General features: G+C 36.8%; 4 protein-coding genes across 10 annotated transcripts in view; 2 read left to right on the top strand and 2 right to left on the bottom strand.

The window, feature by feature from the left end:
* Positions 1-9287, top strand: part of LOC132699997 (protein pinocchio) — a 50636-nt gene extending 41349 nt beyond the window's left edge. Inside the window, exons 4-6 of the mRNA XM_060667034.1 lie at positions 3977-4037; positions 7191-7449; positions 8716-9287. Coding sequence (XP_060523017.1) covers positions 3977-4037; positions 7191-7449; positions 8716-8847 — 452 coding nt within the window. The 3' untranslated portion in view covers positions 8848-9287. The remainder of the gene's footprint in view (positions 1-3976; positions 4038-7190; positions 7450-8715) is intronic.
* Positions 7394-18852, bottom strand: LOC132699994 (leucine-rich repeat and guanylate kinase domain-containing protein-like). Of its 3 annotated transcripts, XM_060667029.1 has the most exons (15): positions 18649-18852; positions 18397-18593; positions 18045-18343; positions 16614-16949; positions 15513-15800; positions 15295-15452; positions 14229-14400; positions 13577-13810; positions 13424-13523; positions 11611-11806; positions 11198-11301; positions 10966-11135; positions 9428-9779; positions 8197-8256; positions 7394-7480 (listed from the first exon to the last, which is right to left on the bottom strand). In XM_060667029.1, the coding sequence occupies exons 1-13, from the start codon at positions 18824-18826 to the stop codon at positions 9674-9676; spliced, it is 2538 nt and encodes an 845-aa protein (XP_060523012.1). In that variant the 5' UTR covers positions 18827-18852; the 3' UTR covers positions 7394-7480; positions 8197-8256; positions 9428-9673. The 3 variants fall into 3 exon arrangements, with proteins under 3 accessions (XP_060523012.1, XP_060523011.1, XP_060523013.1); XM_060667028.1 differs by having other exon boundaries at positions 7457-8256; XM_060667030.1 differs by lacking the exons at positions 7394-7480; positions 8197-8256 and adding an exon at positions 10160-10405 and having other exon boundaries at positions 9646-9779.
* A 455-nt stretch (positions 18853-19307) lies between these two features.
* Positions 19308-20697, top strand: LOC132699173 (enoyl-CoA hydratase domain-containing protein 3, mitochondrial). Of its 4 annotated transcripts, none has more exons than XM_060665739.1 (6): positions 19308-19434; positions 19490-19542; positions 19591-19697; positions 19756-19891; positions 19954-20138; positions 20191-20697. In XM_060665739.1, exons 2-6 carry the CDS (start codon positions 19519-19521, stop codon positions 20561-20563), a joined length of 825 nt encoding a protein of 274 aa, XP_060521722.1. In that variant the 5' UTR covers positions 19308-19434; positions 19490-19518; the 3' UTR covers positions 20564-20697. The 4 variants fall into 4 exon arrangements, with proteins under 4 accessions (XP_060521722.1, XP_060521721.1, XP_060521724.1 ...); XM_060665741.1 differs by having other exon boundaries at positions 19314-19434; positions 19598-19697; XM_060665738.1 differs by having other exon boundaries at positions 19311-19542.
* Positions 20619-21721, bottom strand: LOC132699175 (28 kDa heat- and acid-stable phosphoprotein-like). 2 transcript variants are annotated; one of them, XM_060665742.1, is made up of 5 exons: positions 21643-21713; positions 21516-21588; positions 21266-21465; positions 20939-21215; positions 20619-20882 (listed from the first exon to the last, which is right to left on the bottom strand). In XM_060665742.1, the coding sequence occupies exons 2-5, from the start codon at positions 21523-21525 to the stop codon at positions 20821-20823; spliced, it is 549 nt and encodes a 182-aa protein (XP_060521725.1). In that variant the 5' UTR covers positions 21526-21588; positions 21643-21713; the 3' UTR covers positions 20619-20820. The 2 variants fall into 2 exon arrangements, with proteins under 2 accessions (XP_060521725.1, XP_060521726.1); XM_060665743.1 differs by having other exon boundaries at positions 20939-21212; positions 21516-21721.
* Between the last annotated feature and the right edge of the window lie 724 nt (positions 21722-22445).

Here is a 22445-nt window from a genome sequence, read left to right as displayed (position 1 = left end):
CTTGCGCTCCACTTACGCTTCTACATTTGCTTTTACCAAAATGTTCGCACTCTTACAATTAAGGCGTCGATGTAAAGCCTTATCAAATGTGATTGGGACAATGTTGTCAAATGTGTTAGTGGTTATGAAAAATAATCGATTATTCAAATACGTTTATCTACTCTGTTACTTTTCTGCATATAGATCATGCCAAATGCCCCCAGATACATTAAGCTATATTTGCGCTATTTCGATACTAAATTGAGTCTCGTAGAATGGTCGTGATATCTTCTTTTTTTTTTCACGCAAGTTGAGTTGTAATGACCTAAAATATTAGGAAGCACGATACGAGGGGATACCCAAAAATAACCGGAATCATTTTTTATAAACTATATATTGTTTTGAAAATCACAGAACGACCTTATCCCCTTCAAAATACTCTCCATTACAACTAATACATTTGTCCCAGCGGTGCTTCCACTGTTCGAAATATTTTTTATATTCATCTTTGGCTATAGCCGACACCTCATCCCTCGTTTTTTTCTTGACCTCTTCAATGTTGTCAAATCGCTCTCTTTTCATGTCCCTTTTCATACTTGAAAATAAGAAAAAGTCACACGGAGCGAGATCAGGCGAGTAAGGTGCATGGGGCAGAGGAACCATGCCATTTTTAGCCAAAAACTGCTTAACAGAAATGGCTGTATGTGTAGGTGCATTATCGTGGTGAAAAAACCAGTCCCCTGTCCGCCACAAATCGGGTCTTTTTTGTCGAATACTGTTGCGCAATCTTCTTAAAACTTCCAGATAAAAAGCTTGATTAACGGTCTCACCTGGTGGAACAAACTCTGCATGAACTGCGCCGTTGAAAGAAAATCTGGATCCGTTTCAAGCTGTTGATTCAAAGCACGACATGTTTCAACTCGATGTTCTTTTTGCATGTCAGTCAGAACACGAGAAAAACTCTTTTGATACCCAAATCTTCGGTTAAAATTCGCTGAACCGTGCTCCAAGACAATCCACTAATCTTTGATAATTGTTCAATTGTCTGTCGACGGTCTGTGAGCACAAACTCTCGAATCTTCAATATTTTCGGCGATTCGAGCAGTTGATGGACGTCCAGAATGAGGTCGGTCATCAATTAACTCGTCGCCATTTTTGAAGTGAACAAACCACTGGTACACTTGAGTTTTTCCCTTCGCATCGTCTTTATAAGCTATTTTTAACATTGAAGCAGTTTCAGCAGCACTTTTACCGAGCAAAAAAGAAAATTTCACAGCTGCACGTTGTTCTTTTAAACTTGCCATAAAAAAAACGGAATAACAAAAAAACAACGTTAACAAAAAATGGCACTGCAAGTGAACAAAACAAGTTAAATTTAAAACGAAGGTGGCGTTGAACCCGTAATAAGTTGTACTATCCACAACCTAGCGGCAGAAACGTGTACTATACAAGCTCTGCGCGCGGCAATTCAACTCCGGTTTTTTATGGGTACCTCCTCGTAGAAGACAGAGCTGAATGAAAAAATTTACCAGAGTCATGAGAAAGGTAGTTTCACATAAAGCCAATGCCTATGTGTACCATAATATCCAACTTTAGCATAAAAAGCAGGACTTAAGGCACCGGTCGTGATACTAAACTCATAAAGGGGTTGATTATGCGAGACTTGAGTCCCAGACTACACAAAAGGAAATACTTCGTTAATACAAACCTGATATGAAGATTCCAAATCAGTTCTATAATCTATATTTTATTGGTGGAATAAGTAAAGGTTTTGTCGGATAATAGGAAGGAAAAGGAGGTAGAAGTCTGTCCAACCACCTATAGCGTTTCTCTATGGTTAGCCATCTGCTATCTTGGATTTTATTTTAGCGATACGAGCTGATATTCTCTGATTCTTTCGAGGGCACGCAATGTTAAAAGTTTTCGAAGTGCATGTTTGTTAAGCCAAAGGGAAGAGAACAAGTTGCTGAATGACAAATCTGAGACGTGTATTCAGTGACTGGTATTATCTGCATACCATATACAAAATTGCTGCAAAGTAGAAATGGTAGTAAGGTAAAGGGTTTAAATACGTTCAAAGCAAAAGTTGTTACGGTGTTGTATTATGATTTTGAAAGTACAAAGCGACAGTCGCCATGGCTTAGAAGTGTTAAGGGAATCTCGCTAAGTTATGATGTGTTGAAATTCAATATAATTTTGATGTGTTAAGCGAAAGTCGCTATGGAAAATATAAATAAATCAAAGTCGTTGTAGTTTGGAAATGTGAAATGAAAGTCGCTATGGTTTTGGAAGAGGCTAAAGTTGTCATGATTTTGATGTGTTAATGTGTTAAGCGAAAGTCGTACTTTCGAAATAAGTCACTATGATTTTGGAAATGTCAAATGTCGCTACGATTATATATATTAACAGATCGTCAAAAACAGACGCATGAACTTCCGCCAATAAATAGGTTAAACTTGACAGAAGAAAAAGCTATGATTTTTTATTGTTATGGGTTAAGTGTAGTTGCTGTCCTAGACATGAAAATTTGTTCATGATAGTGATATATCGTGTGTTTACGTTATAATATCGAGTTTGGCGATCGGACAAGGGAGTGCAACTATAACCGAGGCGGAGTTATGGCCTTAAAACAAACAGTTGTTGATTGATAACGTTATCGACATTTGGGGAAAGTGTGTACACCCGATATCACAAAACGCATCACCCGCCTCCCTCCAAAAAAATGCTAGTAAACACAAAGTTCTCTCGTACTATGACGTATTGTCTCCGTCTCTCTCGCAGTTTTCTCCTCCTCCACCCGTGAACCTTGGCTATTTTAACTCGACGACGGCGCCTACGATTTTGTATTCCTGCGAGGTCGTTAGGAGCGTGCGGACGTGTCAGTGACAGACGGTTTTAAAGCGCTTTACCAGTTACAGTGTTTACCACGATTATCATCATCGGTCAAAGGACATTTCGTGTTGGATTTAGTGACAAAGAGACCTTAGCCGTGTGTGACTTGTTGCCGTTTCTAAATTGGAAATAAAAGTAAGTCCTAAGAAATAGTGATCCATTTCTCGGGACTAAAAGTACCAGCGACGAATTGGAATGCGATTAACGTCTACATTCCGAAGCACCAAATCGAAACTTATGCAGTTATGCAAACTGTAGTTAAGAATTGCTTCCTTACATTTCGCTCAGCACGAGTGGAAAGCTAGCTTCGTCCGAGGTCCTTCCATCTTCGATATTGGCCTATATACATACAGTCTACGTCCGGCATCGGATATGGAAGGACATCGGAGGACGCTTGCCACTCGAGCTAGAGAAACGTTTGTTTGGCAACGACGGCCTCTACATCCGAATCAGGACATCAGTGACCACGAAAACCTTAACCAATCTAATTAAACTGCGACCGAGATATTATTTGAAGGTTGTATAAAATAAAACACAGTGGATTTTGATTTTATAGAACTATTTAAATTCATTCTTTTAAGAACACCCTCGGAAGGTATCAGTTCAACTGACTATCGACTAAATAGTAATCATCTGTTTTTATAAACTAAACTAGCAGTGATTTTTGTAAATATTTCAACATTTATTGACCGACCGATTAACCAGCGAATCGATGCGTTCGGGCAATTGTTCGGTGCTCGCGATAAGAATTGAATAATTTCCCGTTAATTATCTTGTCTTTTTTTTTTTTCGACCGCTTCTAGAATGTCGTAAATTACACCTTGGACCTGTTTATATTATTAAAATACGTATCGTACCTGCCTACGACCATGATTATTTAGAATTTGCGAATGACGTCAAACTTTATTGGTAAACAATGACATTTTTATTGGCGGGTAATTAAAAAAACAGAACGATAGATGACATTTTTGAATGGCATCCCAAATCATCGAGATTATCTCCGAAGGTTGGGTTTTTCAAGGTGAATTCGACGAAATTAGTGAACGGATTTGATGAATCAACCGTTTTTGACTTATTTAACGGTTGTTTTATTTTATTGTTTCAGTATCCTCCGACATGTCTCTTGCCGGCGTACACCACCCAGCCGATCTTCATTCTAGCCGCGGGTAAGTCTAATATGCTTACCTATGATGTGTATCTCAGTTTGTGTTTGTGTTTTGTTTATTTCTGAACTTCAACTAGATATTTATAAAAAACTAAACAAGATTTCTTTCAAGGACAGATAAATAGACAACTGAAAAGTGAAGTTATGATTGCATAATTGATATTTGACCCGTTTTCAATTGATTTTCGCGTCACCTTTAGTCTTATATCGATTACAAAGGATTTTATAAATACCTTTTTGGTAACTTATGAAACTAAAAGGTTTTTAATATTACTTGAAATCCCAAGTTTTTAAAAGGCACAGCTAGTGAACATGGTAGCCATGTACAAAATGGAAGAATACAAACTTAAAGACATATTTACCCAATAATATGCATTTCATTTTAATTGCCAGGCATTTACCTTTAAGGCATTTACCAAAATTAGTTTTAAAGCGCAAAGAAGCACATTAGAAGTTAGAAAATGTTTGGACGTATCTTTGACATTTAGGAAGGGACTCTTTCGTCAACCATAATAAAGGACGATAGAATCACAATAATGTTAATCCACAACCCGATGCATGGAGTCTTGGGATTCTACTACCGAATCCTAAACCTTTCTACACTGACGTGCTGCAAAAGGGAACGCGTCACTCCTTTTAGATGCAAATGGAATGGAATCGGAGCAATTAAAATTTTAAATCGCAGAACGAGCGATTCTGCAATTATAATCGACGCGTCAAGTCGAAAATTGACGTCACAATATGTAGTTATTTGGTAAATATAACGGGTTCGTCGCCGCATCAACAAATCAAAAGTATTTTTATAAACCAAATGGAACGACATTGACGCAAGACTTTAAAACAATCGTTTCTGCAAATATTCGGAATCAAAGCAAACAACTTAAATCCTATTATAGCCGGATGCAAATGAAAGGGAATTTTCATTTAAAAATAGGCCAAAGGATTTGCTATTGTCTCGATCGCTACCGAGCGGCGTCGTTTTTGCATTTATTTAATGCACGATTCTACCGTATAATCGGTAGAAATCGGTCGTATCAGCGGACCGACGTGGCAACGTCGCGTGGTTTATGCAACTGAGGATCTACTATGAACTTGAAACTTTGTCGTTTCACAATTCGTGCTGTTTCCAAGCAAATTAACCGTGATTTACACACGTGATTGCACAATTGTGGGTCTACCATTTACACAGTTCTTTCCGTCTCAGTAGCCGCTCGTTGCACAATATCCATGCTTCTTTTCTATGCGAAAATTCATATATTTCAAATTAGATTTGAAACCTAGAATTACCTATAGAGTTCTATGAGCAGTATCGTTTTCTGCTAAATTTAGATCAAAAAGTGTAGTTTTGTTGCTCTACGGTAGTTATTTTGTCGACATAAAACCCTTTACGGAAATTAGATCTCAAAATGGATATCTCCTGCTGCGTAGGACCTTTTGTCTTTATTCGACCAAAAAGGCAAAGACAGTGTGGGTAGATTTGGAATTGCCTTTTATCCCCCATTTTCACAAAACGATTATTTGTATTGACAGCATTACACGTTGCCACATAGTGCGGTCAATTTTAAAATAGGCCTGCTGTGTTGCGGTACATTGTAGTAGGAGAAAGATTGTTAAAGGCACCGGATTTCCTGAATGATGTGTCACATCTTGGCCTTTAATAAAAAAAATGCCCGAATCGTTAGTCGCAATTTTAAATGGTTATCGATTCTATGGCGACTGGATGGCGGCAGATAGCGATAATTTTCGGAGGACGTCGTCGCCAATTTTGCCGAACCGAGCGGTAGGAAGTTCCAAGGTCTTCATTTTGGAACTATGTTTCAGCTTGGACGCTACATTCCGTAGTTAAAGTAGATAACCCAGCGCGGCAAGTTCATTCAAGAAAGCAATGACTGCGCACTCGTCCCGCACTCGTCCCATCGTTGGTAAATAACGTGTTTGGTACACGTCGTAGATGTTGAACAGTCCCGGATTTTACAGACAATGGAATCTGACGTGGCACTTGGTTCAAACATCTCGCCGGCGCCAGAATTTTATATGCCGACATAAAGAATAAAATGTTTGCATTATCCGATGCTACGATGATTATGCTTTATCTTGGACGTGAGAGGTTTTTGTTTATATAGCCCTCGAGAAGCTAGAATAATTTGTTTCGAAAATAATCTAAAATTAGATAAACTCTGGACAATTGAATCTTATGCAGAGGAAAACTATCAGCCTGGTTTTATGGGAGATTAATCAACAATACATCAAATATTTACCATCAGGCAAGCCATGGAAAATGTAACTAGAAAGACGATAGTCCAGGTTGTTGCAGCTGTATATCGTCACAATGGTCCCAGCTTTTTGCACAGAGTAATACTGCATCAAGGCTACCTTAAAAAAAACGCGAGTGACTTCGATGTCCAAATTAAAGAAGACAAAATTAAGTACATGAACCAGAAATAACCAACGCAGCGACAGCGAACCTATCAAAAAGTTAAAATATCTGGGAGCAATGCTAACAGAATACACCCACGGAACGGAGGAACTTAACTGCAGAATTCAAGCAGGTAATAGCAAGATGTCTTTTTATAATGCAAACCCTCCTAAAATCCAAAGTAATATGAAACGTACAATAATCAGTATATAATGTATGGCTGTGAAGCTTGAAGGTTAATGAAGATTTTGGATACATGAAGAGGGCGATACAGAATCTGTACCAACAAAGAGTTAGAAGGTTTTTATGGAGATTCCAAAATTGTGCTAGAATTAAAATCTAAACGACTGCAGTGGGACATGTAAGCCGCACAATTAAACTCGCTTGGGAAGAAGCACCAGTAGGTAAAAGAGCATTAGGCCGCCCACGGCTCCGATGGAAAATAATATCGCCAAAGACTTAGGGGTAATGAATATTGATGACCCCTTAGATGCTATGAGAAACAGACAGCGATGGAGGAATATTGTGAAGTGGGCAAATGACCCACCCGGGGTTGTAAGCCATGAATTAGAGCAGTAACAGAGTAGAAAGATCAAAACTATATCATCAGTATATCCCACAGTATCGTATTATTCATCGTATTATATTATTAAAAACACATTGCCATTGCAGATTTAAAATTTTGCGATTGTCTCATGTCGGTCTGGAGGCACTTGATTTTGTTCTTTTTCGTTTCAGTTCGTTGATTACGATGAGTCACAGCCTGGACGACATCACCAACTGGGGCTGCAGCCCACCCACGGCCTTCCACTCCGACCACGTGTTGACCATCGAAGAGTTACGCGACCAAATGAACTGCTGCTTCACCTGTGGCGTTTCGTGGGCGGACAGCCACGTGTCTTTGGATTGTTCCGAATGCGGGGGCTACGCCCTGGACAGACCATGTCCGGAATGTGACGGCGGCTGCGGCGGCGTGTGGAAACGAGACTTATCGTCGGTAAGTCATGGGTTACGCTTCTCGACCACAACTACAAACCACAGACTAGTATACCGTGGCCATAGAGAAATTGAAAAAAAGGGACTCGTTCAACACCACCCACATTACAAGACCGCGCAACGCTAAAGTCTGAGTCATCACATTAAGAGGATAAAAAACGTTTTATAGGCAATAGGACATATTGAAAATAATAAGGAGTTGTTCTGAAACTGTACTAAAATATTCGTTACTGTTGCTTCTTTCTGGTTTAAATTTAAAAATCTAGTCACTTCCCTAACTATTTTTTCAAGCCGATTTATATCAGTTACTTTCAGTGCCACGCTGATTGACTGACAAGTCAAAATCCTGGGGCGCAAAAACGCAACATTTTAAATTTATTCTATTTACTTGAACATAAAATAAACATATGTTTTTGTGAAACCTTACGTGCCCGCGATTGTCTGTCTATATTTAAACTATTTATTTTTGAAAAGGCGTCCTCAATGTCAGTAAAAAATATTTTGTCTGTCTATATAAGCGGACTCAATCTGAAAACTTTCGGCTCTTGCCTCGAGTTTTAACTTTGGCCTTTTTACTGAACACCAGAAAGAAAAAATTAATAAATAACGACTACTTTTAATCAAGCGCCGGGTTTTGAACGCATTGGCTATTAGTGCTTGTTGATTTGGCAGTGCAGGTTGTAATTTTGAAAAATAAATAAAACTCACATACCTTACAATAAATAGGATTATAATTTTTTTAACTTACCAGCCCATCTGTTGTTGGAACAAATAAATTTTCCCTTTTTATTGCTTGAACCAAGTGTTTCTATAATTATATCAAAAAAGATATGTAAATGTCATACTGTAAGCAAACACTCAAAAATAGTTAATACTAATATATTGACCTCATACACTTTACTAACTAGTTAGTAGTTAATATTGGTTAAGTGAAGCAGTAAAATTTTAACTTCGCCTTTATTAGAAATTTTTAATGACTGCTAAATTATTCACGTTTACGCGACAATTATTTCTTTAAATTTGTTATTTATTTAATATCGAAGACCTATTATTGTCATTTTTTCCTAAACAATAAAAAATAACAATCAAAAACCTTGAAAGCGACGGACATTTATCCGCCGTTTTTGTGGTGACTCACCACTGCTTAATATGTCGTTTCTTCACCTTATTGTAGAGGTCTTGTTGGGTACAAGATGCTCGTTTTATACTTTTAAATTTCTCTACGAATGTGACCACAACCTAGTAATCGTTTTTTTTATGTTAACAGTCTCACGCGAGCGGCAAAGCCAAATGGATCGGCGAATGCCAGGGCCATAATCAGCAGCCGAAGCGGGACGCTTCCTTCTCCGTCGGTCAGGATTTGACGCAACGTTTCGAGCGATTAAGCGCCACCTCATGACGCCACTTTACTCTCTAACCGCAATTCCGCGTTAATTTAAATTATACAATTAGATCTAATTACAGGGATATTTATTTTAAAGTTTATACATGTGAAGTTTTCTAAACAAATCGAGATCTTGGTATCCTAAAATTTCTCACATTAAGCAGAGAATGTTTATATTGTTTTACATTAAAACCGAAGATGTTCGAATTGGTAATTCGACGATTACCAACCTTAGTTACGCATTACATAACTTTAGCGGACACCATTGTCGACATTCCAAAATTTTTACTCAAAATCTAATTACTCCTTACGTCCTTAAATGACGTTATCCTTTAACATAAGCAGTGTATTTCAAAATGTTTTTCTTGCTATTATAATAATAATTATTATTGTGGACTGACAAAAGTGTATTCTTAAGCCTTAATAAACAATCATAGGAAATTGTGCTATTCGTTTTATTTGCTAAAATTAATTAGTTTGGTTGTTTAACGCCACTCAATCATTTTTTGGTGCGTAAGTTAACTAGTTGAACGATCGGAATAAAGAAAATGTAACTACACTAGTCCTTTAGTTCGCGCCATCTATGAATCCTTACCTCAGTTCGACAAAGTTGCTCCTCATGCACGACATTGTCTAACTACGTCCAGGGCGCGACGAGAGATGACGCCAATAAAGCACCATCTATGGATGTTTCTTCTAACCAATTAGTTTCATAGTTTAAGGAGAGATGCCGCCACACAAAAAAAGCACGAAAAATGTTTTAATGGACAATATGCAATACACACTGACTGTTTGGAAGTGAAAAGTTTGATGCGGGATGCTGACGCTAATCGTTTTTTCGCTAAAATTTAATGCACTTGTCATGGCGCGGTAGACACTTGCTTCTATTGCATTTGTAATCGCTTTCCTTTTCGAGCAAATAGGGCTTCTGTGATGCGGACGAAGCTCTGAAAAAATTGTCATAATATAATTAAAAAAATATATATCATAATTTTCAAACCTCTCTAGATATTTAACGAAATTTTTGTACACTATTATTTTCATGTCCAACACGCATCAAAAAATGTGAAAAAATCAAATTTGTTCCAAATTCAATGGGGATTTCGAATATACTTTTCGGAGAAAGCAGTGGCGCGCCATTTTTTCTCTTTAAAAACTTTTACTGTTAGCTAAGAAAAAACAATTTCGCATAGAAAAATATCGAATGCAGTGCAGACTTAATGCAAAAGATTAAAAATCACTATTGGAACTGTAAAATTTATTAGGTATTAGCCGCCGTACTCTCAATACGTTCAACATTTTTTGCTACTAAAAATGTGTTACCTACCAAATCGCTTCAAAACGACATCGCAAATATACATAGCAAATCTCCGTGAATTAAACCCCATAGAATTGATATGGGCGCAAGTACAAGTATTTCTAGCAAGACATAACACCACTTGTAAAATGAGAGACGTCAAACCCTCTTGCAACGGTGAATAAAGCTGATTATATGCTGTCATAACTGTAAAGCCCCTTAATGTTTCCCTAGTCTCTAACGATTATGGATCGTCCGGCTACTTGGACTTGATGACTAAAATTGACAAATGAGGTATTATAATTAATTTTTAAATAATATTTTTTACAATTTTACTAATATCATATTTTATTCCTACTTAAATTTTTTACTTAACATTGAAATCATAAACACGTCAATTATCTGCCCATCTCCATAATTATAATCATGTATAATTATATTATATTTTTATTGACTAAACTCGTCTTTATGCGCAAATTAGGGTGAGGCTAATTTAGGAATGATTCGAAGTGTGTAGGTCTTGAAAAATGAAATAGGAATTTACATTCAATTATTCTATCGCATTAAAAAACGAAATTCTAGAGTGGTTTGAAGATTAGAAATAAAAAAATAGTTTTTTGTTTTCTTATTATTTGGTTATATACGAAACTGGATCTTGTTTTCAACGTAGACTTATTTGGTAAATTAATTTCGGAACACCCGGTCTAAGTGGTCTCGCAGTAGATAGCTAACCACTTATTAACTAGTTTATTGATACCGAAAATTGTCGAAAACGCTTTGAATCGAACTTTTGAAATTTTCCTCGAAATGTGTTCAGCGAAAACAACCTCAATTACCTGTCAAGGTCGAGGAAACATTTCCGAAGTTTCGTTTTCATCATCGCGTTGTACGTGGTGTCGTTGGAAAAATCAATAATGGGTTTGGGATTTTTATTCGCCAGTTTAACCATATGTCCTAACAGATGTTTCAACTTCTCTAACGACTCGCCCTCGTCATCAGTAAAAATCTGGAAACTTACAATCGTGGCGAACCCAAGCGTGGTGTTAATTTTTTTGGTCCGAAACTAACCAGGTCCCGAAAAAGACCGGGCGTCGACCAATGAAGATCCAGTAAATATTTCCGCGATTCCATAACAGTTTTGAATACGGTCCAGAGTTTCGAGCTTTCAATACCTAGCGATGAAAATCAAAAAAAAATTCCTGTATTTATAAATTTTTTTTTAAACTTCTTAGTTAACCCAGCTTGCGTATAACAGTACGATAAATTTTTAAACCTTGAAATTACTAAAACTATCCTCTGTAAGCAGCAAAATGATTTTATCCGTGAGTAGTAACTATAACTCACTATTTTTATCACTAATTTATCCTTATCTAACTAGTAAATAACTGTCATTATGTTTTTACTATAATCATTGTTGATATACATTTTTCACACTCCCAGAAGTAAGTAAAGTTTGAAAATTGTAAAACTCTGTATCCTACCGGAATCAGTATAAGTAATATACTCTACATCTTTCGCCTCTTGATGGCGAATGCTCGGTAAGTTTGTGAGAAGGTCATCGAATTTGGCTACGCTTGGTTCCGCAGACTGTTTACTTTCGATAGACGATCGTCGACCAACGTCGCCGTCGTCACTGAACGAAACGCATTTCTTGCTAGATGTTAAACTAACTGTTGCCTAAAAAATATACAACACTAGACGCTGCAAAATTCTACCATGTAATACCTAAAATAAAATAAAAACCGCAATTCTTTGAAGCCCGTTCATTTGTTATCTAGACACTGGTGCAAACTTCCTAAATTAAATATTGTAGACGCTTCCTTTTGCGAATAGAGGTGGGAGATCTGTAAGCAAAGGGTTTTGACAACCTGACTTAAATAGCATCAAGCAAAGGACATGGTACAGGGTGGCCCGTTTAAGACGGGCGTATACCTTATCTCGAAACCTGCAATACAATTTCCACTTTTTTATATACAGGGTGGTAAAACAAAGTTTTTTTTTAAATATAACGCTCTACACCTTATTGCATTTTTGGATAGCCCTTTCAAAGAACAATTCAACGATACATATGAGTATCGGTCTGTCACGTACCGTTTCGAACTTATTAGCGATCATCTTCAAAATTCGGGTTATGTTTAAACCATCAATGTTGGGTTGTCTATTAACTTTTTAAACTTTTTTCCATCTGTTATTTTCACGAACATAATGCTTTTTTTAGGCAATGATCAAATTTAAAATACGTTGTGTGTGTATATGCATTTCACCACAACCTTCCAATAGCAATGAGACCGAAAGCAATCCTAGACTTGCGACTGTGGTCCTTCCTTACATTCAAAACATCACTGACCACATATCAAAAGTTCTAAAGAAGTATAACGTCAAAACCAGATTTACCAAAAATCTCTCAAAATCTTCGGTCCGTCAAAGACAAAATTCCATTTGAGATGCCAGGAGTTTACAGCATTCCATCCATATGCGGCAAAGAATACATTGGAGAGACCGGACGAAAAATATCAATTAGGCTCAAAGAACACGAAAGAGCCTTACGACTAAGACAAATAAACTTATCAGCTGTTGCCAAACACACTCATCAAACCGGACATAAAATTCTATTCGACAATACTAAAAGTGTTGCAGTTCTTCTACCAACGAAAAATCCCAGAGTCTATAGAAATCTATAAACAACCTAACAATCTTAACCGCGACTTAGGTCTCTACCTGTCATCAATTTGGGAATTAGTCATTCGATACGGTGTTTATGCCCCTTATTAGCGCCCCCCTCAAACAATATATAAGCAGGTACAGAGTAAAATAGGACCCAGTTTCAGTCAAGCTCTGAACAAGCCAACAGGATGATCGGCGAATTGGGAAATTTCGACTCAGCAAAAACCGACGCAGCAGGAATCCAGAAGTTTTGTAAAAAGTATTACAGTAGCCTGTGGAAGTTTCTTTGAAAAATATGGCGGGTGTTATCACCTTTCCTTAAGATGTAGAGCAAAAACCATTTAACGAAAAAAAATTTTCTCGGCTTTACAACAGTCTCCATTTTAGCTACCTGCAATATAAAATTATTTATCAAAAAACGGGATTTCGAATTCAACAATGCGATTACACCCCCTAGCGGTCATTCTAGAAACAGCATTTTCTCTTGGCCACTTTATAAGATTTTTAACCCCAAGTCTTTAGGACAATTACTTTTCAGGGCGGAGTGTCCTTAATTGGCCATGTCGCATATCGGACTCAACGATAACATTACGAGTGAACGTCCCTATAAAATACACACTTGCTACATACTTGGTTAGAGATCTTCCGCGCCGAGTTTACGTTACTGGACGTGCTCTTTTTCTGTATATCCTCAGACATCGACAGCCTCTGTCGATACGACAGGGCGGACCTGCTCGCAACACAATATTCATGGCGCATCAATGCTCGATTTCAGTTTCGTACCATTCGGATCCAAACCACCGCCACAATTGCAGACACTCGCTGTCCATGCTGCCTCCGACGCTTTTGATCTTCAATAGGAACCTCTGGTATTCCCACAAACAAATTTCTTCTATCAAGTCATCGAGCAGCGATCTGATCTCCCTTTCGAGAATCAAGCGGCTGCGTTTTGCGTGTTCTTCTAGTAAATTTCGATCCGGGTCGGACGTTTTCACGAGCACTTCAGTTTCCAAATCGCTAAGATTGGAAGCTGACGTTAGATCCAAAAAGCTTGTACCCACAGAGAAAACTAATAGCGTGATGGATTACACGCGAGCACGACCAATATTGTATTCTGTGACGAGAGTAATTGGCGCGCAATTATACTTTGCCTGTAACGCAACTCAGGAATAAATTTCCGTCTTTACAACATTTTAAAGCGAAATCCCCGGTTGATTTAATATTGTTTGGTTTTACACTGTGTGTTTTCGTATTGTTTGGTTTGTGCCAGATGTGTGTTAAATGAAAGGTCTAAAGGATTTTCATTTAAAACTGGTTTTTCTAAAATTAGGATTTCGTTTCCAATAATTTGGTATTTATTTAGTTTCCAATTTCATTTGAATTTTTATTTGTATTAGTTTTCTCTATGAGTTTAACCGCAACAGCGTTACCTTACATTACTGAGTAGGAATAGCGGCGTTTAAGAAGAGCCATATGTGCGTTTTGGGTACTAGGCAGTGCCAGCACTAGCTTGGCGTTTAAAAATTTGGTTTTCAGCACTAACGCTGCCGTCAAGTCAGTTCGCAGCATCAGCACGCGGCTTGCTGATTTTTCGAATTCCTGGTGCGCTGTTCGAAAGAAAAAATATGCATTTACAAACGGGGTGACTCGTCGTGGTCGATGGCCCATTGGCAGTCTTTTTCTCCTTGGATAGCGTTTAAATAATAGACAAAATAAAAAAATAAACAGATAACTGGATATATAAACAGAGATGGAAGAAAATTTGGCAATTTAATATTTTAGACTCTCACCAATAACAGAATTTCAGGAATTGTAAGTTGGTGTTGCAGCGCCACCTATACTTTTTCGGCGTCGTCACAATATATTTTTTGTCATAAAAAAAATGAACTCCGGGGGCCCCTTACACACCAATGGTGTATCAGAACTGTGCCGGATTAAGTTTAGACGGTGGTGCACATACATAAAACTAAGAGTTCTTAAATGTTTATGCACTGAAACAAGAAATTGTGTAATAAGTAAGAAAATGAAATCAAAGGCATCTATAACACAAGAAGGAATGAGACATGGGGTAGTTTGAGCCGTTTACTATTCATAATTTATATGGACGATCTAATTTGAATGGCAGAATAGCGATCAACCTATCAGCATATTGGAATTTTGGATCATAGCAGGAACTTCTAAGGAACTTTAGGAAAATCTAAATAATTGGGATCAGATACTGACAAAAAAACGGAACGAAAATTAACATAAAGGTATATCCAGGTAATACTTTTTACAAAACTTCTGGATTCCTCCTGCGTCGGTTTTTGCTGAGTCGAACTTGCTGACGGTTCGCCAATCATCCTGTTGGCTTCTGTAGAGCTTGACTGAAACTCAGTCAGTCAGTCAAGCTCTGAAGAAGCCAAGAGGATGATTGGCGAAACGTCGGCAAGTCCGACTCAGCAAAAACCGACGCAGGAGGAATCCAGAAGTTTTATAAAAAGTAGTTCTTAAAAACTTACCCAAACCATAACGGTGGCCGAACATTTCGCTGCATGTCAGAAATTCACCATTTTTTAACATTTGCTCAAAATCCCACCCGCTAACGAAATAGTATTCGATTCCTTCTGTCTCTCCGTCGTATTTCGGTCTTGTCGTGTGAAGTATTCCCATTTCGACTCTTTAAATTTAATTTGGGTCACCATATTTCGGTTACTCGAAATCACCCTATAGAACTCACATTCGGTGAATTGTACGAAATTTTTTGCAAATGGCATTTCGATTTGACCCGCACGGTCCGACTAGCACGATTACGCCCACGGGAGACCGATCAAAAGGGAGAATCGAGCCCCACACCACGGGTTCGTTGAATTGTTCCAAAATTAGCAATTTTAACCTCTGGTTGGTTGCGCCCCGCGGCACACCCGCCCTTTGCTCGTTGTACTTTTGACGCCAATACTCCGAATGGATCTTCTCGTTATCAAGCGTCACCAAATTTTTAATGTTAGTGAAGCACACCTCCAAATATCTAGAATAATTATTCGGAGCCAACACTCAACAGGATTATCAAAAAAATTAGTAAGGTCAGCTTTAATTTTATCTACAAAAAAATTATTTCCTCGAATTCAGGGATAACACTTTTATTGCAATGAAAAATAGCGAAATACTCATAATATCGACAAAACAATTAACATCAATAACAAAATATGTATATCTAAATTTTCTGTTGAAACGCCAACTTTATTTATATTTAAAATGTCAATAATAATACTCCCACTAAAATCTTTGCGTTGTAATGCATAATACTTCATCGCATAGATTCAAAGAGTTTCGTTTCCAATGTTTTGAAAATAAACAACGAAACATATCAAGCATATAAGTTTTTTGTCCACTTTCTGGAGACACAAATAAATACACACACAATAACGCGTTTTACCACAAACCGAAACTCAATTTTAAAATAAAATTGAGTTTCGGTGTGTGTTAGTACAGTGCCGAAGGTTCCAGCCAAGAGTTTGTTACACAAATAAAGGTTCAAGCCTTTTTCTAAATACCATTCCACCAATGATTGTGATATTTACGTACACAACAAGAATGATATGAACCAAAGCTTTTAACACTATATGTATTTTGAAAATGACCGTTTCAATCTTCCGAACGAGGTAATTAAGAAATTTAAAATGATGATAAAAAAATTTGATAAAGACCCGGTGTTGTTGAAACAATTGTCATGTCAAAATATATAATTTCGTGAAAATCTGAACTTTTAGTTCTTATTTATTTTGATAAATGGATTTCCATCAAGTAAAAGCCTTCTCAGTTCAAATTTAAAATGGCAAACCTGTTCAATTTGGATACGGGATTCGAACTTAAATTCAACGTGACCAGGTATTTTAAGTTCCTCAGGTAGCAAATATCCAAAAGTTGACTGACGTGATTGTGCGTAATCTCTAGCGTCTCCAAATTTTTCACTCTCTGGAAAAACCGCAGACTTTCCAACAAGTTGTGAGATAGGTTCAAGGTTCGGAGATTTTTTAGCGTAAAGAGACCGCGATTTTCATCCTCGTGACACTCTGATATGTAGTTGTTTTGCAAATAGAGAAACCGTATTCTCATATTATTCAAGTTTTCCACGATCTCGATGATGTTATGGGACAAATCCAAAGTTACTAAAAACCTAAAACGTATACCGGTAACGGGTAACGGAGAAACATACCGTAATGGCAATAGTCCTAGAAATTTGAAACAAACATTTAATGAAGTAAATCGGCCAAGAGAAAATGCTGGATATTATTTTCAAGTTCTTGCAAAAATTTCTAATATGCTTGAAGTGACTATTATTTTAAAACTTGCATGAATTTAAATGATTTTCTCTGCAAGGAAGATGTCATATCTCCAAAAAGGCTTAACGCATTTGAATAAAATCGGAGTCGTTAAAAAGGGTGTATTGCTCGGTTTTCGGATGTCTTACATTCATGATGGCATCCAGGCCAAAAGGGATCGCATATGGCGTGTGAGATCTGGCCATCATCTTATGACTAATTATTTAGAAGTTTATTCCACTGTATGAATATGTAAATAAAATTGACAAAGACAAAGGCATCCTTTAGGAATTTTGAATTATATTTACTTATATTTCTAAGCTGGCCAAGTTGATTGCAAATAAAAAAAAAACAACAATATCAGCAAAAGAAATAACTTGAAATAATGTCGCATCTTTGGGAATGTGTTTGTTCTTTTAGCAAAATATATATGTATTTTCTGTTGTTGTTGTTGTTCTGTTATTCTAACCTAAAATACGAATAAAAGAACTTAATGCGCAAAAGTTGGATTGGATTGGAGTTTTTGATTTTTATGGACCACATAAAGCGCTAATTTATTATTTAGGATTTTTTTTATCACTAGCTCGGTTACTAATAAATTGTTGGCGACTAATTAATTTGTTTAGCTATTTTGAGTGTTAAGTTCTTTAAATCATCTTTTATATTAGGAAAGAGATATTGTATGGCGTTTTTACTAAGTTTTTGGAGTCTTATTTAACTATCAAATAACATTAAAAATTATGTCGTTCTACTTTTTCAGAAAATTAAGTTTATTCTAATCATGGTAGAAAGCGCCACCTGGCGGTAAGGTCAGCCATCGCTATCGCGTGACACAGCAAGAATGATAGCCTAGGAACAACTTTAGCATGCTTCGAAACTAAAAGAATTTCCAGCATTTATTGTTTTTCCGCACCTCGTCGCCTTTATTGGGACAAAAAACATATACCTACTTTAAATTCTCTAGTCCGTCTATGTATTTGATATTGTTGTGTGCCAAAGACAAATCGACGATAGACCAAAAATTGCTGAGATCGGGAATGGACTTTATATTATTGTGGGACAAATTAACGCTGCATAAAAATTGGGGGCTCTTAAAATCTAGCACCGTTTCCAACGAGTTGTGAGACGCGTTCAAATACTTTAGGAAAGGCAGGTGCCCCAAGGAATTCAAATCGCTCAGCTGATTGCCAGAAATGTCCAAATATTGAATGTATCCGTAACATTTTAATAAATTTATATCGTGCAGGTTCTACAATGGTTACCCATAACTTACAATAGATGAATAAAGTAATTTAATTTTACCAGATTGCTTAAAACGCATTTAACTAAGGCATGACGTTTTAGCTCCGGACATTGCTCTAAACAGAACAAACTCCGAGCCATAAGATTTTTCGATAGCGCGCCCTCGTTATTTCGACAGCCATTTTGGTCTCCTTTTTCGGCGAAAACCCCCGAGCATGGCCAACGTTTATTTGCGAATCTGTGGGAATCCCACGGCCCTAAAAAATCAAAATCTAATCGAGTCGATGAAGTTTGTAACGCAACGAAATTTACCAGCTTCGCCCTGATGATATTTAGTCAACGATGTTGGAAAACTTGCGTCATCACTCAGCGATTGGGTTATGGCATTTAATTCCGATCCTTCCAAAGTTGAGGAGATTGATCGATCAAAAGTATCGGTTTCCGAAGCCGGAATGTAGTTAATCATAGACGGGTTTAAGTAATTGGCCATATTTTTGCAAATTGCAAAAGGACGGTGACGTTGCCAACGCTATGGATTGAGCGGACGTCATGCACAAGGGTAATACATAAGTTTGTTGAGGTTGGCACTATTGGCTAGTTGGCGAACGCAGCGGTCAGGAAATGGAAAGTAACTTGTGAATAAAAGAAGTGATTATCGAATTATGTTTATCGTCAGTCAAAACGGTTGTTCCCTTGGCTGGTAAAAATTAAAAGAAGAAGAAAAATTACACCTTCCTGAAGCTTGGAGTAAGGTGGTGGAGCATTGCACACGGCGGTTTAACCTCCATTCGCTCCCTACAGAATCCTTTGCAAATTTTGGATATTTTTCTTCTTCGTATGTGTTGGTCATTGTCCATAAGCGAAAATCCTCGACGGAAGTCGGCAATGGGCAAATGATCTTAGTAGTCTCGCCCAACAGTGTTTGTGAATCGTATAATTAACTTAACTTACTCCATTTTAATAGTCTGTGTCTGAAGTGGAGATGGTTAACCGGTTAACCATCTTTATTGTGCAGAATGTAGAACGTAATCTACGTCGCCAAAATAGCAGCAAATGAATTAAAATGAAACATATCTCAATAAGCCTGGATTCTCAAAAGTTTATAAAAATTCAATTAAAAGCCAAATAAATATTTTACACATATATATTTTAGAAACTTTGCGCAAATAAATTGATATTGATATGTTCCGAATCTGCATTAGGAAGGTAGACTACTTAATGAAAAACTTTGACAAAATTTTGATTTAATCGTAGATTTTAGGTTCAAAATCCAAGATATGTATGCGAACATTTTCTAATTTAACAAAAGTTCAATTTAAAAGTGGAGTGAGCGAAATAAAGCTGTGCGACCTGAAATCTCGGTGCGGTCTTTACGCCTAATTTTACGTGCTATAATTTATTAGTGGATATTCATTTTAGTAACTCATTGTCGATAGCGATGATGCAAAATTTAATCAATAACATAACTGAACATCAAAATAATGAAATTGTTAGAGCTATCGTTATATCCGCGGAAGGTCCGGTATTTTCAGCGGGCCATAACTTGAAGGAACTGGTAATCCGTATTTTCAGATTTTGAAATTAAGAAATAATTTTAATTATAGTTGATGATTTAAGGCCAAGGGTCGTGAAACTCAAGAGAATGTCTTTAAGTTAGCTTCTCAGTTGATGTGTTCATTAATCGACTGCCCTGTTCCAGTGATAGCTAAAATAGATGGAATGGCTGCCGCAGCTGGCTGTCAGCTAGTGGCGCAATGTGACATTGCAGTCTGCTCCGAAACAAGTGCATTTTCAACTCCAGGGTAAAAATTGTTTTCTTTAACCAAACACTGCCTCTTTGAGGAATCATTATAGTGCAAATTTTGGTATATTCTGTTCAACACCCGGAGTAGCATTGGCGAGATGCGTCACAAAAATGTCAGCTTTGTATATGTTACTCACTGGTTTACCAGTGAAAGCCAACGAGGCAAAATCCATAGGCTTAGTTTCCAAAGTGTGTCCTAGCAACCAATTGGATGAGGAAATCATGTTTATTTGTGATGCCATCAAGTTGAAAAGTCGAAGTGTCATCGAACTAGGCAAGAAGTTCTATTACAAACAAATTCGCGAAGACGTGAAAAAGGCATATACCCTTGGAGAACAGAAAATGTTGGAAAATTTAGAATTAGACGACTCCAAAGAGGGTTTGAGGAGCTTTACTGAGAAAAGGAGGCCAATATGGAATTAAGATATAATTCAATATAGTTTTTAGGATTCTTTTTTGTTTCAAATAAAAACCAGTGTTTATGAAGTTTTTTTTTATTAGAAACATAAAATATTTGCTTTTGTAAATATCAGTACTTAATGCAAAACTTTGTAAGTTAATCCATTGCTAGCATCCAAATATTGCATTAGGTAATGAATTAAGAACATAATTAATCATCAGTGAAAACTTCATTGTAATAAGGGAAACCTATAGGTTTATATATATTTTGTCCTAGGACTTTATTTTTTCCCCAAGGCCTTTTGAGTTTGGGCCGTCTTTGCTTTTACAGCATCTTCCTTTTCTAAAATATTTTGAAATTCTATCAGTTCAATTTACATTGTTTAATTAATTTTCTACCTTTTTGTTCTGCTTCCCTCCGTTTCTTAGCCTCTTCCCGCTGTTGCCTAATGATTGCTAACCTGGCCAAGTCAGCCCGTGCCTGATCCGTTTTACCCTCTGCGTGCAACTTTTGATAATGGGCATGTGCCTTTTGCTTCTCTATTTCTTCCCTTTCCCTCCTCGAAAGCTGTGGTTTATGTAATTCGTCCGTTTTTAATGTGGATACCTTTTTAACTTTTTTTTGTACCCTATTTGGATTTTCTATTTCTATTAGATTTGATACCCCTTTCGCCTTCTTCAAGTAAAAACAATTACAAAACAATTGTCAAAATATGATTTACTTACTCCCGTATCTTCTTCGCTGCTCTCCTCGCTATCGGAATCGCCGCTGCTACTTTTATCGTCTTTTTCTTGTTCACTTTCTTCACTACTTGAACCGCCCTGTTGCTTTCTCCAGTTCTTCTCTTCGTCCCGTCTACGTTCTTCTTCGAGTTCTTCGGGATTCGTAAATCTCCGATTACGGCCCTTGTGATTCGTGAATTTACCTTCAAATATATTTTTAAAATTGCGAGACGGGAAAATAAATAGTCATCACCTCGTGGCATTCTTAAACAACGATATCTAAATAATAAAATTAGATGGGTCCGTTATCGTCACGACAACTTTTGCTTTAAACAACGTAAACAATTAGCCAAAATAATTACAGCGAATATTATTTTTACTTAATTCCTCTTTATTATATTTTGACAGCTTTCCTTCGAAACGAAGTCACAGACAGACTGCCTATTCTGTGATAAAGTCACGCTGCTTCATAGATAAAAGGATGTGGAAAGCATTGAGTTTCTTTCCCTCTCGGCAGGTTTCGGCCGGCCGGAAACGGAAAAGTCTCATTTACTACATTCTGTTATAAACCTTCCAACCTAAATATTATATAGTATAGGCCTATATTTCATCTTGTCGTACTATATACTTTTGAAAAAATACAGTACGCAAACATATTATATTTGAACGACAAACATCGAATACAAATGAAACTAAAATGTTCTGCAACAGGTCCATAAAACTTGAACACATTTTTTTCATGTATCAGAACATGCTTATCCTAAATTGCTGAAATTTGTTGCATTTTTGCTCTTTATTCTTGCCACGATAATGATCTAAATTGACGCTAGACAAGAAACCGGTCGTTTTCAATTCATAAAAAACGAACTTTTAATAAATACCATTTGGAAATTACATCTACATACAGAATAAAAAGTTTGTAATGCAGTCAGAAAAACAATATATTTGAAATTAAATGCATATTTAAGTAATTGAGGCGTAACTATATTATTTTCATCTTTAATTCTCAAAATACTTATATTTCATTTGAAAAAAAGTTGGCAATCTTAGCGTTAACATGAGTTTAACTGAATTGATTGTCAAAAAAAAAGCAATTGTTTATAATAACTATGTAGATAATAAATTTTAATTTTAATATCTTTAATCTATATAATTTGTATATAATAAAGTGTAATTTTAATCC

The sequence above is a fragment of the Cylas formicarius genome, unplaced genomic scaffold (genome assembly GCF_029955315.1).
Source record: "Cylas formicarius isolate icCylForm1 unplaced genomic scaffold, icCylForm1.1 PGA_scaffold_3__17_contigs__length_32017465, whole genome shotgun sequence".
In the NCBI taxonomy this organism is placed as follows: Eukaryota; Metazoa; Arthropoda; class Insecta; order Coleoptera; family Brentidae; genus Cylas; species Cylas formicarius.
This window is presented reverse-complemented; position numbering and strand designations above follow the sequence as displayed.

Excerpts from the sequence above, each read along its gene's own strand:
- LOC132699994 (XM_060667029.1), bottom strand. The coding sequence starts at position 18,826 with ATGGCCAATTACTTAAACCCGTCTATGATTAACTACATTCCGGCTTCG. Across the intron at positions 13,811-14,228 it reads CGCTATTCCTACTCAGTAAT|CGATTTGGAAACTGAAGTGC; the intron begins GTAAGGTAACGC and ends TTCCAATCTTAG. Across the intron at positions 11,302-11,610 it reads TATTACTTATACTGATTCCG|GTATTGAAAGCTCGAAACTC; the intron begins GTAGGATACAGA and ends TTTCATCGCTAG.
- LOC132699173 (XM_060665739.1), top strand. The coding sequence starts at position 19,519 with ATGTTCCGAATCTGCATTAGGAAG. Across the intron at positions 19,543-19,590 it reads TCCGAATCTGCATTAGGAAG|ATTTTAGGTTCAAAATCCAA; the intron begins GTAGACTACTTA and ends ATTTAATCGTAG. Across the intron at positions 19,698-19,755 it reads CTGTGCGACCTGAAATCTCG|TAACTCATTGTCGATAGCGA; the intron begins GTGCGGTCTTTA and ends TATTCATTTTAG.
- LOC132699175 (XM_060665742.1), bottom strand. Across the intron at positions 21,216-21,265 it reads GCAGCGAAGAAGATACGGGA|AAGGCGAAAGGGGTATCAAA; the intron begins GTAAGTAAATCA and ends TTTTACTTGAAG. Across the intron at positions 20,883-20,938 it reads GAGGGAAGCAGAACAAAAAG|AAAAGGAAGATGCTGTAAAA; the intron begins GTAGAAAATTAA and ends AAAATATTTTAG.